This window comes from Silurus aristotelis (assembly GCF_946808225.1).
Source record: "Silurus aristotelis genome assembly, chromosome: 17".
NCBI lineage: Eukaryota > Metazoa > Chordata > Actinopteri > Siluriformes > Siluridae > Silurus > Silurus aristotelis.
Genome location: NC_139590.1, coordinates 12501230 through 12518976, shown reverse-complemented (window position 1 = coordinate 12518976; position 17747 = coordinate 12501230). Strand labels below are relative to the sequence as shown.

The following is a 17747-nucleotide window of genomic DNA, read 5'->3' as shown; positions in this document are numbered from 1 at the left end:
CATTCTGTGCTTTCTTCCTTTCAATTGTTCTAAAGCTTGAACCGCTTACAAAACCAACTGATTTTCTACAGGTTCAGGAGTATGCCCTGCATATTTGCTCATTTCCACAGTTTCATTTTTTCCAATGGAGTAACTGGTTTTATTAGTGCAGCTCAGTGCTGATTGACAAAAGAAAAGAATGTGTGTAATAGAGAGTGACTAAAAGTCTGAAGATATACTATTGCAGAAATCCTTAATTCAGTGCAACGCATGTGCAAATGATTTTGAAACGTGTTATCGTGATAATTAAATCGTCCAATTGTTAAAATACACTCATGTGAATGAAGTGATCAAATGCAGCTTTAGCTTTTCTAATATTTCCCCAGAAGTTAATATATGTAATTCAGCTAAGGAATTATCAAACACTTGTTGTTCAGGGCCATGAAAATCCAGTAGTCCTGCACTAGCATGTTCTTTCTCTGCTTGCACAACATAAGCAGCTTTGCAGAAGTGGAAAAGAAAATAACAAAGAACAAGGGTTACAGTTGTATAGGTTACTGATTGAGCAGGGACAGTAAAATGTAAAAGATTTTACTTTATCTGTCACATTATATTCAATATTATGTAACAATAACATTCTCATGTTTTTCCTTTAATACTGTGAGACATGGACAAAAATCAGTCCTGTTTGTTATAAGCTTTTTTTTTTTTCATTTAGACCTTACCATATATAGTGTGAGCCACTGCTTCTCACAGTGGGGTCACAACTATACTTTTATAGATATTTTATTATATTGTTGCAAGCATTTAAATATTGTAACTAATATTTAATAAAATAAACATGTACAGAGGTAGCCCATGAATGAATTAATTTGTTGTATATGGCTCCATGGCTGGTATATTAAAAAAAAATGTAAAGAAATCTACTATAAAATGTGATTTGCTCCCACCTGGTGGTCAATATAGTCATAGTGACTTGTAAAAACCAAAGTCTTAGGAGATTTTACTGTACATTATACAAGCACTGAACACAATTAATAATGTTGCTTTGCTGTGTTTTATTCTAAGCAAGCTTGGTAAGTATTAATGATGAAATAATACAATGCATTACATATTGATTTTGTGCTATATTTCTGACTTCAGGGACATTAAACCTGCCGGCCTGAGTTAACAAGTATAGCCTGAAATAAACCGTAGTCATCAGTTAATAAGAAACTTCTATGTCTCGGTGCGGACCAGAACAACACTTTACACCACTATCATAATCTTTATGAGAATTGTAGTTAAAAAATATAATTTCATATCAATATCATCATTATCTTAAACATTTCATTTACAACCCCATTTACAGTTATCAAAACCTACAATCTTTTTGGAAAATGTTCCACTAGATTTTAGAGCATAGTCTGGAAGGATTTAGTAAAGTCAGGTACTGATGAAGGTTGAGGAGGCCAGAGGTGCAGTCAGCATTCTAATTCATTGCAAAGATCTTGAATAAGGCTGAGGTTAGAGCTCTATAACACTCAAGATCTTCCACTCCAAACCATGTAAAGCATACTGTATATTCATAGAGCTTGCTTTGTGCATAGGGGGAATTTTTTTGATGGAACAGGTCTGTGTCTCTTAGTTCGAGTGACAGGAAAATAAAATGCCACCACATCTAAAAACATCTTATACTTTGAACTTTGTGGTAACAATTCAGGGAAAAACCATATATGCTTTGACGCAAGGAACAAGCCAAGTGTGCAAATGTACTGTAGAGTAATGTAATCTGTGCCATAAAAGAGAGTCTGCATCTTTTCAATCTGTGGGCAAAAAGTCCATTCAGAGTTATTTCTTATTGTACTGTGATAAACATTGGACATATTGGAATATGAGAAAGCTGGGCAAAGCTAACATCTCAGTGCAAATACAATCTGCAAATACTAAATACAAAGCTGGATCAACTATGAATTATTCAGTAACTACAGTGCAAAAAATCTAATATTTCCAAAGGCATGACCAAAGAAAAAACTTTTTGTACAAGGTTTGTTTGGTCATGATTAATACATAGTGGTGCAACAAATGACGTGTCAGTGTAAGATAAGTGTTAAATATTCTAGGTGTAATCTTATCTGAGAGATAACAAATGGTAAATGTCCCTCCAATATCTTACACTGGAACTATTATTCCAGAAATCTCCAAAGCAAGATCATTTTTGTAGTAAAGCACAGAATTAAAACACTTCAAATTTTCAACTGTTTAATAAGCATATTTTATTGAGAAGAGCGTTCTAAATATATCATTATTATTGTTATTATTATTATTATTATTATTATTGATCATAATAATAAGAAGATGAAGATGTGGAAGATATTCTTCTACTTTTTCTTTTTATTGTAATTATTATATTTATTATAATAATTAGTATTATTTTTATTGTTATTATTATTATTATTATAGTAACTATCATTAATATTAATAATCATCAACTACAGCAACAGCAACTAATCATTGCTAATTCTCTTACATCGATAATCGATAATAAATGCATGGATTTAATAATAATAAAAAAAACCACATATGAATGCCTGCCAAATGAGACATTTAAAATTTAAAACCTCACCTAAAATTTTATACATTATTTGTGTTTCAATGTCATTTTTTCATTGCAATGCATCAGCATGTATGGTGAGATTTATTAAGAAATGATTCATAATGTCTGCATTGAGGGGGTCTTTGTGTGTGTGTGTGTGTGTGTGTGTGTGTGTGTGTGTGTGTGTGTGTGTGTGTGTGTGTGTGTGTGTGTGTGTGTGGTGGTGGTGGTGGGGGACGGGGGATTTGGGCTACCATCTCTTGTTTATTTATTCTTATTTGATATTTTATTACTGCCAGTAATCATTACCTTATACTGTATTTCTTGTTTGCCCCTTTTTCTTTTGGGCATAGATGATTATCATTTTAAAACAAATACATGTAAATGTTCAGTTTAATTGCTATTTATTTAGTTTATGTAAAGATTTCAGCATCAACTTTAGCTTTTTAAAGTGAACTAGTTAATAAAAGGTAAACTAAATATAATCATCTAAATAATTTATTCAATAATATATTCAATGTACCACTAATAAGAGAGAGCTAGCGTTTTTTCCTGAGATATATTTCCCTGATGGTTTTATTTTTATTCCGTTATGTCACATGATGTACTGCTGAGAGTCACAGTCTAAAAGGACTGACATATTTTAAAGTGAAAACTGTATTCATGCATCAGTTTATGTCCATTGTTTTATTCATGTGACATATTTGTTACTGTTTATTACACTCTATATTGTTGTTATCAATTTAGGTAAGCATGAAAATCATAATGAGAGGGATCAACCACATCCCACCTTGTTCCTCCCTCATTTCATCCCTCCTCCTTCTTCTCCTTACTAACATGTATATCAGAGCAGTAGTTCTCCACTTAACTGTGCTGCCAGCTCCATCCTTCAACAGCCACCATGAGCACACACCAATCAAAAACCAACTCAGACACAGTCGTGCGTAATTCGGTTAGTGCGTTCGACATAGAACCCGAGGAGGCGGAGACCATAATCCACCGCATGGTCAGTGTGTTTCAACCCTATATCCAACCCTGTATTGCTGAACTTGTGGGTTCGGCGCTTTTCATCTTCACCGGCTGCATGTCCGTCATAGAGAATCCACAGGACACTGGGAGTCTGCAGCCAGCTTTAGCACATGGCCTAGCTCTGAGCATCGTCATAGCACTGTTTGGGCAGATCAGGTATTTACCTGCATGCATTGATTTGTTTTTTTTTTCTGGGTGAGGTTTTACAAGATCAAGAGCTTGTTTAGGATTGAATTTTTAAATTGATGCATTTTTTATTACCATTTGGTCCTGTTTCTATTTGATTCCAAATATTTCTAAAATATTTTTTATGATACACAAGGACAATAAAACACAATATACTGTTAGCTTTGCTAGAATTGACCATTTCAAATGATGCAGACATTCATCTGCATGTACTAATCCAAAGTTCTTTTTTCAGTGGAGGGCACTTCAACCCTGCGGTCTCTGTGTCTGTTTACCTGATCGGGGGTCTCAACATCATCTTACTGATCCCGTATATTCTAGCACAACTGTGTGGTGGACTCATTGGGGCAGGTCTTGCTAAAGTAAGTCAGATTTTATTCACCATTGAAAAATCCAGTGTATCTCCTTGCACTCTACTTATCTTAAAACAACTCCTCTTATCTGGATTTGCTTGCTTCGAGCACGCGCACCGCTTGACATTATCCCAAATACTTAAAACTGAGAAACGTTGTAAAGATTTTAGGAGAAAGAATCCTAATAACCCAATTTTATATTGTCTTCTTTTCCTTTAGAGTATCTCACTACCGCATAATTACTACAACGCATCAGGTGGTGCATTTAATACAATCCAAGAACGAGCTCAGATTGAGCCTGCTATTATAGCTGAGATGGTAATGACGCTGTTCCTGACAATGTCAGTGTGCATGGGTGCGGTAAATGACAAGACACGCACTCTACTCGCTCCATTCTGTATTGGATTGACAGTTGCTGCTGATGTCTTAGCAGGGTGAGTAAAGTGTGTGCAAGTGCAGTCACCTTGTTTGTCACCTAAAGTCAGGCAGCTTCAGGTTTTTACTATTTCCTGTATTTCATTATTAAACTTTCTCAGGGTTTCTAACATAAACTAATTTTCTTCTACATGGTGTATTTAATGAACATAAAATAATGACATTTCAAAGTCAGCTAGCTTAAAGCAACCTGCGCTTGAAGTCAGGAGTAAATACCGACTCACCTTGTCGGATATTTGTTTTTGTGTCTTTTCCTCTTGGCAGCTCCGATATCTACTTTGACCTACACATTTGTTGATAACTCAGGCATAATATTTGGTGGTTGGAAAATGAGACGTAAAAGCCCAAGTATGAAAGAATAATGGAATTTTATAAAGACCTAAGAGGTTTTGTTAAATCTTACATAGTAATTTGCTGCTAATGTACTGGAACTTAACCTCAACTTGCAGCTGGTTTTTAGTTCTGATTTTATTTTTTACTACAGTTTTACTACAATAAAAGAACATTATCTAGCATGACACATATCTGCCACAAATGCCATTAGGTAGCCAGAATAACTACACTTTCGGAGTATTTTGTCTTCTTTGTAATTATAGCATGTCAGTTATGTACATTCTTAGAAAGAAAAATATTGAATCTAGACCTGCATTTGCATTTTTGAACAACTTCCAGTTTCTTTTTCTGAATGTGGTGGTGGCACCATCCAAAAATCATTATGTCCATATTTATTTATTTATTTTAAACATTGTTTTTTTTAACGTCACCTATTTTTCTGTTGTTGTGACTTGGAGGGGCATCAGCATTTAATCTTGTATGACATACAATGCTAAAATACATGTACTTCATGTCCTCAGTTAAGAGCATCTAGAGTCATTTCACACTTTCATTTTCATGTGAATAATCATATACAGATGTAATCCTGATGCTGAGTAAATGCTTTCAGTGTATTTCCGTATCAATCTTTGAGGAAGCTAAAAATTCTTAACTATACAAAGAACCCACTGAGGCACCAGGAAAATGAAGCCTTTTTCTAATAAAGTAATTAAGGGAGCAATAAAGACTATTCAGACATTCACAATAGATTAAAGAGCTCCCTTCAGTCAAAAAGGCTGCTGGATCCATTAGACATACAATGAACTGTGACTCTTCCTCTTGTTTCTCACATCATTAATACACAACTACACCAATTTATCAGTCAATGCAATAGTTACAGCACCTTTGATGGACACTCTGAAAACGCTTAACCTTATATTCAAAGCCGCAGGTGACCAGCACCTTCCAGAAAGCTTGACTAAAAAACTGTTAGACAAGACAGTTCCCTGCAATTACGATGTCATTGATGTTCTGTTTATTTAGCTTGCATTATTTTTCCTTTATATTTCTCATTTTGCAAAAAAGACAAACCTGTCCACGAAAGACATCTAACCCAGATAATGCAACTCACAATGTAATCACCTAAATAACGGAATAAATATTTAATTCTAAATACTGATAAATGTAATAATTTAGTAATTAGAAATGCCAACAACACCAATTTTACCACTATTAAGCCCTTTGGGCAAGACCTTTAACCTTCAACTGCTGTATAAATAAGATAAATATAAATGTCAAATTTAATCTAATTACAAAATAAGTAAATGTCACTCTGAATAAAGGCATCTGCCAAATGCCACAAATATAAATGTACATCTGTAATGAGTATATCAGGAGTGACAGAGACAGGGAGCAGTAAGAAACCACCTGAGATGACATGAGAGAGAATCTTTGGAAAGGAAGTTCAGAATGGAATTTTGTAAATCTATTAAAATAAAAAGTATATGGAAAGTATGATCAGTGTGGACATATTGTGAAGACGTGTCCAAGGATGATAATATGTATATCCTGTGTAACCCATTTGTGTTTCGCATGATCTCTGTATGTCTATATAGGTTTCCTCTGGGTGTACAGGTTTTTTGCCACAAACATACAGTTTGGTAGATCAACTATGATAAATTGCCCCTTGGCCTACATACATACATGCATATATATAAATATATATAGGCATAAGTATATACCTAATTCTCTGTAAAGGACTGGCCTTCCATCCAGGATGTATTACCATCCAGGTTATCCAGCATGTATCTAACGTCTCATGTTCCACAGGATTAATACATTTATGTTATCTAATTGCTTTATTTGTTTACATATAACTTAAAGCTTGTTCCTTAAATTTTTAGCAACCACATAGCAGATTGCAGATTTCCAGTTCTCTTGTTTTAATGTATAAAAAAGATTCTCAAGATAAACTTGTAAAGTGTGCACATTTCAACATCTGGATCGGCAGCAGCTGCACTTGCTTCAGCCAGAACAAATGTTTACAGCTAAAAGTGCACACTAGAATCAGAGATTTATACTATGGTTGCATGCAACCATGTGATCTTTAGTCACCTTTTTCTGTTCCTAAAACAGACACATGATTCAGTAAAGCCTCTAAATGAGCAATATAGACACTTTTTTATTCCACGATTAAATATAGAAGTTATACCGAATATATTTTCTATCACAATTTAGAAAACATATCAAAATGTAATTGAATTTTATTTGGCACATATACAACCATACCCAATATGGCATGCAGTGAAATATCCCTGACAATGAATAATCCCTGACCAATTGCATTTTACAGATTTGAAATAAAAGCATTACTGTCTAAAGCAATATGAAGATGTATTGGATCCTGTTATTATTTCAAATGCCCATATTATATTGGTTGAGCTCAGGCAAATGGGAAACGGCTCAATTTTCTGGTGATGTGGCATTGAGCACCCCATTGACACCTGAATAAATATTCACATTTCACACGCTTTCATACATCAACTGCCGCAACTGTGTTTTCAGTCTTACATCAAGTATAGTATGACCCTTCACATTAATTACCATGGGTCATGTGGTTAATCTCCCACAAGATGTAAAAGCACAGTAACCAAATTACCTACAGCCTATTAGCCACAGTTCGCACGGTACGCTTTATTGGTATGCACTTACATTTTTTTTCTGTCATTTTGCCCAATACAAATTGAATCGAGTGATATTGTCTGCATAGCTTTAAATATTTCTCAGCTCACTGTTTGCCTGCTCCTCACTAAGGTGACTAATGAGAACATTAGCAAATTCATGAAAAATGTCTAGTTGTGTTTGCTATTCTGGGATGACTTTCAAACAGCACTGTGAGCTAAAAATGTGACTCTTTTCAGCTGTCTATAATACAGTAAGACCTTTAAAGAACATGCAGTGGGTAGGATTCATGGGAGACTTTTGCTGAAAAAAACATAAAGATGCATATAACTGTGATTAAACCTTTTCTAGCTGCCTGTGCTTTTTCCTAATTTGTGTGATTTAGAGGAGCAGTCTCTGGAGCATGCATGAATCCAGCACGTGCTTTCGGACCAGCAGCAGTGGCAAATTACTGGACATATCACTGGATCTACTGGGTTGGGCCCATGACCGGTGCACTGCTCACTGCCATTCTCATTAGGTAAAGATGCATCTATTAACAGGAAGGTTAACATTAAACAGTCTTCTTCTTCTTCTTTCGGCTGCTCCCATTAGGGGTCGCCACAGCGGATCATCCGTCTCCATACCACCCTGTCCTCTACATCTGCCTCTTTCACACCAACTACCTGCATGTCTTCCCTCACCACATCCATGAACCTCCTCCTTGGCCTTCCTCTTTTCCTCCTACCTGGTGGCTCCATCTTCAGCATTTTTCTACCAATATAATTCATGTCCCTTCTCTGCACATGTCCAAACCATCTCAATCTCGCCTCCCTCACCTTGTCACCAAAACATCCTACATGTGCTGTCCCTCTAATAAACTCATTTCTAATCTTGTCCATCCTCGTCACTCCCAACGAAAACCTTAACATCTTGTTAACATTAAACAGTGAAGAATATAAATCATAAAAAAGATTTTTACAGTTTCTTATTGTATTCCATATTTATTCTTTTGATAATATTGCATGATGCTTTTGTTTTTCCAGGTTGATGCTGGGTGATGAGAAGATTAGAGTGATACTGAAGTAAAGTTGATCAACAGTCATAGACAAAATGTCAATGTAAATAAATTACAATAATACTGCCAATTTGTCATTTATATGGACATCTAAATACACAGCTACAACATTGTGATTCTGTTGATTGTTGTGTATTATTTTGTGTAAAGCCTGAAGACCGGCCTTGGGCAGGATATTTCTTCTTGGTTTTTTTGGTTTTTTTTTGACAATTTAGACATTGGTTTGGTACATTATCTTGTTGATGATTTACAGGCTGTGTATTTCTGATGGAACTACATTACTCTGGAATTGTATTTCTTTTTTAAAAAACAATATACAGCAGCATATTCAGCAAAGCAAGCCCAGGCAATAGCCCTGTAAATTAAATTTGTTTCACAGCACAGATATTAAGACTAAATTGGTAGTTGATTTCTCCTTCATACTTGTTCACAACTTGTACTTGAATTTTGTGGTCAGTTTTGCGCTAATCTTGTGCAGTGAAAATTACTGCCAATGCTAATCATTCAAAGGTCTTGTATTAATCACAGATCGGCGAAATTTCTAAAAGCTTATTGCATGGTATAAGCATACAATATGCTTATTGTATAAAATGTCTCTGGGTCTTTTATATTTCAACATATGAATCAGTCTCCTGCATCAAAATATTTTCCCTGAGAAAATATTAATTCAATCCTATTTTTGAATATCTGATTTGTAAATTCACTTTAATTAAATATATAACCTCCAGGATTTTTTTACCTTATAAAACCATATGTATAGAATATATCCTGTAATAGCCTCTATTCTTGTCATCACTATAGTGTTAATGAATTATGAATGAATTATTAATGTATTAGATGTTTCTGGAATTTTGTGGTATAGATGATTGTCATAATTTCATGGTTAAAATCCTATGTAATTAATCTATTTTCAATATGGTTATTTTATATTCAATAAAAGTTGTTATTTGCTTCTTTTATGATTATATCTCTCTTTTTTTAAGTAACAGAGGTATAATTTATAAAATGATATGCAAAATTCCGAATCAAAATGAATATTTTCATCACAATGAATCAATATAATGACTTGAGATGTTACATTTACATTTGTGTGTTTGTGGAAATGATAGAGACCGAAATCTTAACGCCTCCATAATGTGCACTTTTCGAAAGAAATGCCTTTTAGGTGTTTATAAACTGGCCAAACAATTAGCAGAGCACCAGAGTGGATAGTAAGACACAAATATACTGCAGCTCCCAAGATCACTCAGGCTTCAGGAACAATTGAGAAGGTACTAAGTACCATTTGGACAAGGCAGTGGCATACCTGAGGAGATAAATCCAGTCCCATGATTATTAGTTTAAGAACTGAATCTTTTATCTGTAGTTACACTGTTAAAACATATTTGAACAGTCTATTAGACACGATAATACCATGTCTGGTGGTCACTGCTGCAAATATTAGAAATATTGTCTCTCAAGCTTATCTTGTATAGACAAATGTCAATGAAGGGACAGCTAGAAAGTACAGGGTGAGCTGTCAAGGCATGATTTTAATTTTAAGCATTTTAGCTGTTCTGATAATATGAAAATAGTGATAAAAGTAAAAAAAAAAAATGTGGATCTGTTTTTGGCTACAGCTAAATCCATTGAATTCATAACTACACCTCACTTTATCATTAGACATTCTTGAAAAGGTCAAACATCATTTAGAATGACAAAAAATGAACTAATGTTTCAGATTTCGATAGATAAAATGCAAACAAGAATTCTTGTTTTTCTTTCATATTAATTAGATAGGTGAAATTCAAATGCACAGGTAAAATTGTAATCCATTATTAAAACCTAGATGTACAGAGTAGTTCAGTTCATTTACTTTAAATTGTTTATAGATTTTCATTAACATCTTGGATGTTTTCAAACTTTGTCCAGAGCTTAAAATTGATATATACAGATAAAGGGGAATGTGTGGATATGATCACTTTTGCTAATGATATTCAAGTATGTTATGGACGGATTAAAAGATGACCATGGGAAGTGTGTAACACAGAACATAGAGCCAGGTGTGATCAATATAGCTGACATGCATTTTGCTCATGTTAAGTCTGGACTATGCTCCTCATTACCTTATGAATTGAAATAAAAAGTATTCTGTCAATGCTTGAGCAAAACTCAATTACAAATCAAGGATGAAGAGGAAAGGAAGGATTTTGTTCAGAGTTGAGAGAGCCAGTATCAGATTTGGCTTTTGTGTGTGGCTCTGGTTCCTCTGAAGAGTAAGGGCAGTGAAAGGATTGACTGAGTGGATGGCTATCATGCTGTTTCACATTGTGCAGCAGCACAGCAGTGGCCCACATGGGAAAGCTTGGCAGGCGGTTCTCTAAACCAATTAGCCAGTCTGTGGGGAGAACTCCTGTCGGTCTTCCGGGCCAGGGGCACTGCGCTCCCCTGAGATTCCCGGACTGTTCTGCCATGAAACTGCCTCCACTGTGGGAAGTCTGGCAGATGGGGCTACGACTGGAACCAAATGCCCAAGGCTGAGTATAACAATAGTGGATGGACATAAACTAAATAAAGCATTAATTTCCTTAGCTGCCTGACAGATGCATACAGATGTGCTTGCAAGATTCCTGCCAGAACATTCAGTAGTTGGCAGTAAGTAGATGCATCTACAGTTTTGTCAGTGTTCAGAAAAGTCACATACGTACATATTGTAAAGTGATAAATGGATTTTACAATTTATTATGGTACAAAATCTCTCTTCTATATATGATAATGGATTTTTTTTCTAGTGTTACAATATTTTTTATGAATGCTTTATACAAATAGAAAAGGAAGCTTCTTGGTGAAGAAAAGTGAACATTTTGAAATTTAAAGTGACAAATTAAAGGAAAAGCATTTGTCAGATACCCATATACAAAGTGTGTGACAAGCATGCACTTTTAAAGGAAGAATGTGTATAAATGAGGTGCTGTGCCCCTATAGTGTGCCAACACATGAATCTTACCTGAATCTAGTCCAATAAAATCCATTCTTAACGGATAATCTTCTATTTGTTATTATGATGGATACTGGGGAGCACTGTCTTATACTTATGATTTTTGAAGATCATAGCATATTTGAATTATTTTTATACACATATACCTTTTATTGGAAGAGACCAGGAATGTTTAATCATAGAATAAATCTCAAAAAACATTGTCGGAGTAAATATTTTCTCTAAGGGGAAATTCCTATGTCTTGTATTACCCAACAACATAAAAGAGCCAATTATTTGACCAATGTCACATCTTTATATTCCAGCCTTGCAGAGCATAACAAACCCTTATACATTTGCGCAGTATATTCCAAGTAGTGACAGATCTGTACAAGACCAGTATTATTATAATAATTTACATGGACAATTAACATGGTTTCAGTACTAACCCATAAAAACACCCAGCCAATTAACTTCTGAAAAAAACCCAGTTAACCAATTGTTTGACTTCCACAAAGTCAAATTAAATTGCAAGCATAAAACTTTAGTAGTAGTATAACCTTACATAGAATTTGCATATTGTACTTTCCTTTAAAGATATCGAGCACCTTCCTAACGTATTGCTTTTTAAATGCTATTATAAGGAATTATCCTACTAATTTTATGACTTCAAAATCTTTTTTATGGAAAGGACAAAAAAATGTGGTGTAATCAGATTCTTTGGTTTAACCTGAAAACAAGGAGGATTAAATTGTATAATCTCCTTTGCAGAGAGCAATAAGAAAGAAATGAAAAAATAGAATGGAAAATCTGCTTTTCTTTTCTGAATTCTCTTCTACATTCATGGGCCCCAGAGCCTCCTGGCTGACAGCCGTGTTGACAATGATCATTATGTTGGTCAGAGACTTGTGGCGGTGGTGCTATTGTGAAATCGGCATTCACTCCGAAGTCATTTACACTTTCATTGGCAGCTATTTTGTGGCCAGAAAGGCCTAAGACAGCAATTTGTGAATCCTGCTCAGCCAAGTAGAAATGTGGAGCAGAAAGAAAAGGAATAGAATAAAGTCAATTAATTGTTCCCTTTCTGGGAGGGGCCCACTGACAGGATCTATAGGCTTAAATCCAGAGTTGTTCACATCTGTTTAGCCAGCATCCCTAAACCATGACTTCAGACCACCAAGTCCTGAAGAATAGACCAGTTAAGCAGTGTCTGAGCTTTCACTATCTTAGACACATTTGTATATCATTTTCTGCTAGGTCTAGTCCATTGACAGGAGGATACCAATTACAAAGGACCCTGGTCATAAAGAGACATGGCAGAAAAGGCAGAATTAGTGCTGAAGACAGCACTGTCTGAATTTTGCTTGCTGGAACAAGACTCATTATGCAGTGGGACTTTCACCAAGAAGATATATGAGAGAGAAAATACACACTTAGACTTAAGACATAAAATGGTGCAGCTCTATCAGACAAATCAGATAAAGATAATCAATTTATCGATCAGGTAAAAATGTTACTAATACTAATGTACTGTAATATATTCTGGTTAGATAGGCGTTATATAAAGACATCAGACAAATCAGATGCACACAGATACAGTACATATATGAGAGAGATTCTATATTATTATACATTCTATAAGACATTCATATATTTCATTTAAAATAAAGAGCTGCCTTTTGCCTTCATATAGTGCTGAATAATAGTAACAATTATTTTAATACAAATAAGAACAATGACAAAAAAAAAATGGACGACCATATTTGATAATAAAAATAAAAACTCAAATCTCTCAGTTCATAGATAAGATAACTTTTTTCTAACACATTTATACCCTGCTTACAACCATAATGATTTAATAGATATCTTCAGCAATGACATTGTAATTACATAAAGTCTTAATATTCTTGCCAAACATTAAGGCTGGCTAAAAAAACCCCATATATTAACACCACATGTTAAATACCAGCTAAGACACATAGAGGTAAAAACACACACAGACATCGACCCCCACACATGCCCTTTTAAATGGTGTACCACAATTGGTATTGACGGTATTCTGTTTAACCTTTGAATGGCTCTTTGAAAGGTTTAGTAAATGGGGGGGGGTCACATAAAGAACGTCTGAGTAACAAAGCTCTTCTTCAGCCAAAAAAAAAAAAACAAAGCTTTTCCTTTAGACAAATCAAAAAGAGCAAAAGCGATGATCTATCGTGTCATACCTTTGGTCTGCTCAATTGTATCAAGTCCTGCTCAAATGCCCTTAAAGTTTTACAAAATTACTATGACAGAAAATCTGAACAATCTTCTGCTCAGTCTGTGGGAAAATCACATTGCAACTGATGTGCCTTCTTGGCTGAACGATAGAGGGACTGGAAGTCTTTAAATCGAGGAGCACAGCCAAGCCAAGCCTCCCCAAAGAGTTCTGATCCAGTGAAGAGGAATTGACCAGCTCCTGCTTTAACTCCACACCGCAGATGTGTGTGGATGTGCCCATGCCAGGAGCCTGAGAGGCCTGGCTCTCTTTCAAACACTCCGCTTCGTTGCCGATACACTCTTCCTTTCTGCACCTCTACCACAGAGGTCTGCCGCCCAGAATCATGAGATACATTCCTTATGAAACCACGGATCACTGGTAGAGTAAACAAATGGAACATGGATTTGAAAATGTCAGTTTTGCATACAGGACTACACTCAAGCAAACAATGAGCCACATCTCATATCTCTGTTGATACTGAAATTAAACTATAAAGGACGTATAACAGGAATTTAAAAGTTGCCTGCAGTCAATTATTTACATTTCATTTTTAAAAAATCCTGATTAATGAGGAATCCTTTACTCAGCCTTTTTTTCCAAATGCCTTCTGACCCCAGACACAGTGAGGCAAACTAAAGCCTTTTTACTCTACGCAAGCAGTTACACTTTTATTAGGCAGCTTATTTTCAATCATCAAAAAGTGTCTGAAGTCAATTTGTGATATTACGGTTCAAGGGTCAGGCTATACAAGGCGTGAGTTCAAAGAAGCCGCTGCTTTTGCGCTGTTGCAGGCCTTAAAGCCATGTGGCTCCTGTTGTGTATCGCCAAGGCCTCACATCTGCCAGAGCCCACTTGCTGGGAACAAATCAGGGCCTCGCCCTGCATGTAGCCATTCAAGGAATAAATTAACCTTCACATCCAAGACAGAGACTGAATTCTCTGATATATGAGGCCAACTCAACACTGTTTATATGTGTGTGTTTAATAATATAATCCTATTACTTACTAGTGATTTTCCAAAATCCATTTACCTACTAATCATACAGTTAATTATGTTCCAACTCTGGCAATACCACATTTATCATAAAAGAATCTCAGCTAGTTATTTACCAATGGCTCTATTATCATTTTGGATAAATCACATTGAACTGCTGAACAAAATAGACTACTATTTTAGGTTCACTAAAATAACCGCACTCACCAAAGTCACTGTTGCAGACGGCTTTCAGGATTTCCAATTCATTGCACGGCTGACAGGCAGCTGTGAATTCAAACAGAGAGCTTGCTTATTTGAGACAAAGTAGGAAAGACAGCATCTGATAGCCTCATCAAGTGACACAAAACATACTTTGTCAAGAGCACCAGTGTGCACCAGGAGAGAAATCGAATTACATTTTCACTCAGCATCTGCTAAAGAGGCATCCAAGGAGTCTTTAGGAATGTAAGGTATGCAGTCTATAATCCCAAAAGTCAACCCTTGCCTGTTTGTGTGTGTGTGTGTGTGTGTGTGTGTGTGTGTGTGTGTGTGTGTGTGTGTGTGTGTGTGTGTGTGTGTGTCTGTAAAAAGAAAGCAGTTCGACTTTTGTCTGATCCTCTTATTGTATAGACTGCAGTCTCTCCACAATCATGTGTCTAAAATGCGAAGTCTTCAAAGAATGTTAATCAAGCAAACACCAGCATCTATCTTAGCTTTTGTTATGGTTTACATGCCTTCATATACACACACAATGACTTGGTATCCGTGGAATTTAAGAAGCATTTGCTATCTTTTCATTAATTCAAGAAGACCACTGGCTTGATTTGTTTGGCAGAAATGACTGGGAATTAAACAGGAAAAACAACATATATAACTGATATGGCCAGGATTGCTGGTCAAATATAAAACGTTTCTTATTAAAGGTCTTTAAAACACAAATAAATTGAGCACACAATATTTTAAATTTAATACGATCCCATTAATAGAGCAAAGTTTGAGTCAAATGTTCAATAATATGTTCAACATGATGCTTTCTCCTGCTGTTTTGCCTTATAGCTACCCCAAAGTTAAATGTCTTGTAAATATGTATTATGAAATGCTTTGTTTTCTCATATGTTATTCCTGTCAGCTGTACAAATTCTGTGTTTTTTTGAGTGACTCTTAGCATTAAGGCAATTTGACTTACAGAAGTAAAGTCACTAAACTGTCATTTTCCCACATTATTTAAGGTGTAAACCCTCGTAGCTGTCAGTGGTTTTTAAAATACCCCAACCTGTCTATCTGGAATATCCATGCCGTAGACAAAGTCACTGAGATTCCATCTCGATTCTAATGAAGTGTGAAGTGAAGCCTTCGACTTGCAGGATATTAATCATTGCACTGGTGCTATTTGTTAATGCATATGAAAAAATAGACAGATCAGGCATAACATTATGACCATTAAAGTGAATAATACTGATTTCATCATGGCACCTGTTAGTGGGTGAGATTTTAGGCAGCAAGTGAACATTTTGTCCTCAAAGTTGATGTGTTAAAAGCAGGAAAAATGGGCAAGCATAAGGAATTGGTTCATTGATGCACATGTGGACCGAAGGCTGACCCGTGTGGTCCAATCCAGCAGACGAGCTACTGGAGCTCAAATTGTTAATGCTGTTAATGCTCGACGGGTCAAGACTGTTTTGGGCAGCAAAAGGAGGACCAACACAATGTTAGGCAGGTGGTCATAATGTTATGGCTGATTGGTTAAACATAATGTTATGCCTAGTCGGTGTGTACATATATATATTTAATAAGTTGACACCTTGCACCGTGCTGGTCTGGACCTCTTTGGCGCTGCTATTGTCGCGCAGGAGCTCATACCGGAATCCGACGACACTCGGACCCGCGGGAATCTGCGGACTGGCCTGAAGGAAGATGGCGACACTCTGCGCTTTGTGCGCGCGGAAGCAGCGCACCACCTGTTCGGGAGACTCCCCGTCCTGCAGCACGAGGTCCAGGCTCGCCGCGCGCTCCACGAACACCGCGGCGCCGCGCAAACCCCGCAGCGCTTTAACGCACACGGCCGCGGGGCGCGCGCCCCACACGTTCGGCTGCAGCACGACTCGCAGAGCGTGGCGCGGGGAAAACCACGTGACCGAACCTGCGGAACAACGAAGTCGCACCTGCTGCACCGAGCCAGAGAGAGACGAGCCAACCACACCACTGGGTATAAACAAACAAACAAACAATTATGTTCCCAGACAGCCAAATAGACAGAGAGAGAGAGAGAGAGAGAGAGAGAGAGAGAGAGAGAGAGAGAGAGAGAGAGAGAGAGAGAGAGAGAGAGAGAGAGAGAGTATGTATAATATGACGGCATTGTAGAACATTCATACTGCACTTTATCTATGTGAATAGATAGATAGATAGATAGATAGATAGATAGATAGATAGATAGATAGATAGATAGATAGATAGATAGATAGATAGATAGATAGATAGATAGATAGATAGATAGATAGATAACCAATCATACAAAAAAAGAACGAAATAAATGCATAAATAAATAAATAAATAAATAAATAAATAAATAAATAAATAAATAAATAAATAAATAGAAAATGCCTGGCATTGCAATCATTTTTTTTATTATTAGTTTAATAATTGATCATTCACTTCCAATAATCTATCATGTGACACTTTACATTATGATTTTTACTGAGTCACTCAGAGCCCAAGGGTCTTACCTTCCTCTCCAGTTGCACAAATCCGCTGTGCAGCACGTAAGAAAACAGACTATGTGCAGGTACTGCAGTATCCAGCTTCCTTTTGGTGACATGTCACTCCACATGATTGTCTGCAAAGCGGCGGTGAAACATTGTCCTGTACAGCATCAGTGCGCTGCGGATCTCTGGGATGTGCTGCACTTTTTAGTGAGGTGAAGAACCTCTGTGCATAAACAGGGTTTTTCTGT

At 36.2% G+C, this 17747-nt stretch overlaps 2 protein-coding genes across 2 annotated transcripts; one reads left to right on the top strand and one right to left on the bottom strand.

Moving 5' to 3' along the window:
• Nucleotides 1–3455: 3455 nt before the first annotated feature.
• LOC310740460 (aquaporin-8-like) lies at nucleotides 3456–8619 on the top strand (the record flags this gene model as incomplete). The annotated part of the gene is made up of 5 exons (XM_083567168.1): nucleotides 3456–3739; nucleotides 4005–4131; nucleotides 4342–4556; nucleotides 7937–8071; nucleotides 8577–8619. 5 exons carry the CDS (start codon nucleotides 3456–3458, stop codon nucleotides 8617–8619), a joined length of 804 nt encoding a protein of 267 aa, XP_083423294.1.
• Nucleotides 8620–12076: 3457 nt separating this feature from the next.
• On the bottom strand, nucleotides 12077–17747 carry LOC310739880 (meteorin-like protein). Its single transcript, XM_083566125.1, has 4 exons — nucleotides 17521–17747; nucleotides 16599–16999; nucleotides 15023–15082; nucleotides 12077–14196 (listed from the first exon to the last, which is right to left on the bottom strand). Exons 1-4 carry the CDS (start codon nucleotides 17622–17624, stop codon nucleotides 13877–13879), a joined length of 885 nt encoding a protein of 294 aa, XP_083422251.1. The 5' UTR covers nucleotides 17625–17747; the 3' UTR covers nucleotides 12077–13876.

Excerpts from the sequence above, each read along its gene's own strand:
- LOC310739880 (XM_083566125.1), bottom strand. The coding sequence starts at position 17,624 with ATGTGGAGTGACATGTCACCAAAAGGAAGCTGGATACTGCAGTACCTG. Across the intron at positions 17,000-17,520 it reads TTGTGCAACTGGAGAGGAAG|TGGTGTGGTTGGCTCGTCTC; the intron begins GTAAGACCCTTG and ends GTTTATACCCAG. Across the intron at positions 15,083-16,598 it reads CCAGACCAGCACGGTGCAAG|CTGCCTGTCAGCCGTGCAAT; the intron begins GTGTCAACTTAT and ends TTGAATTCACAG.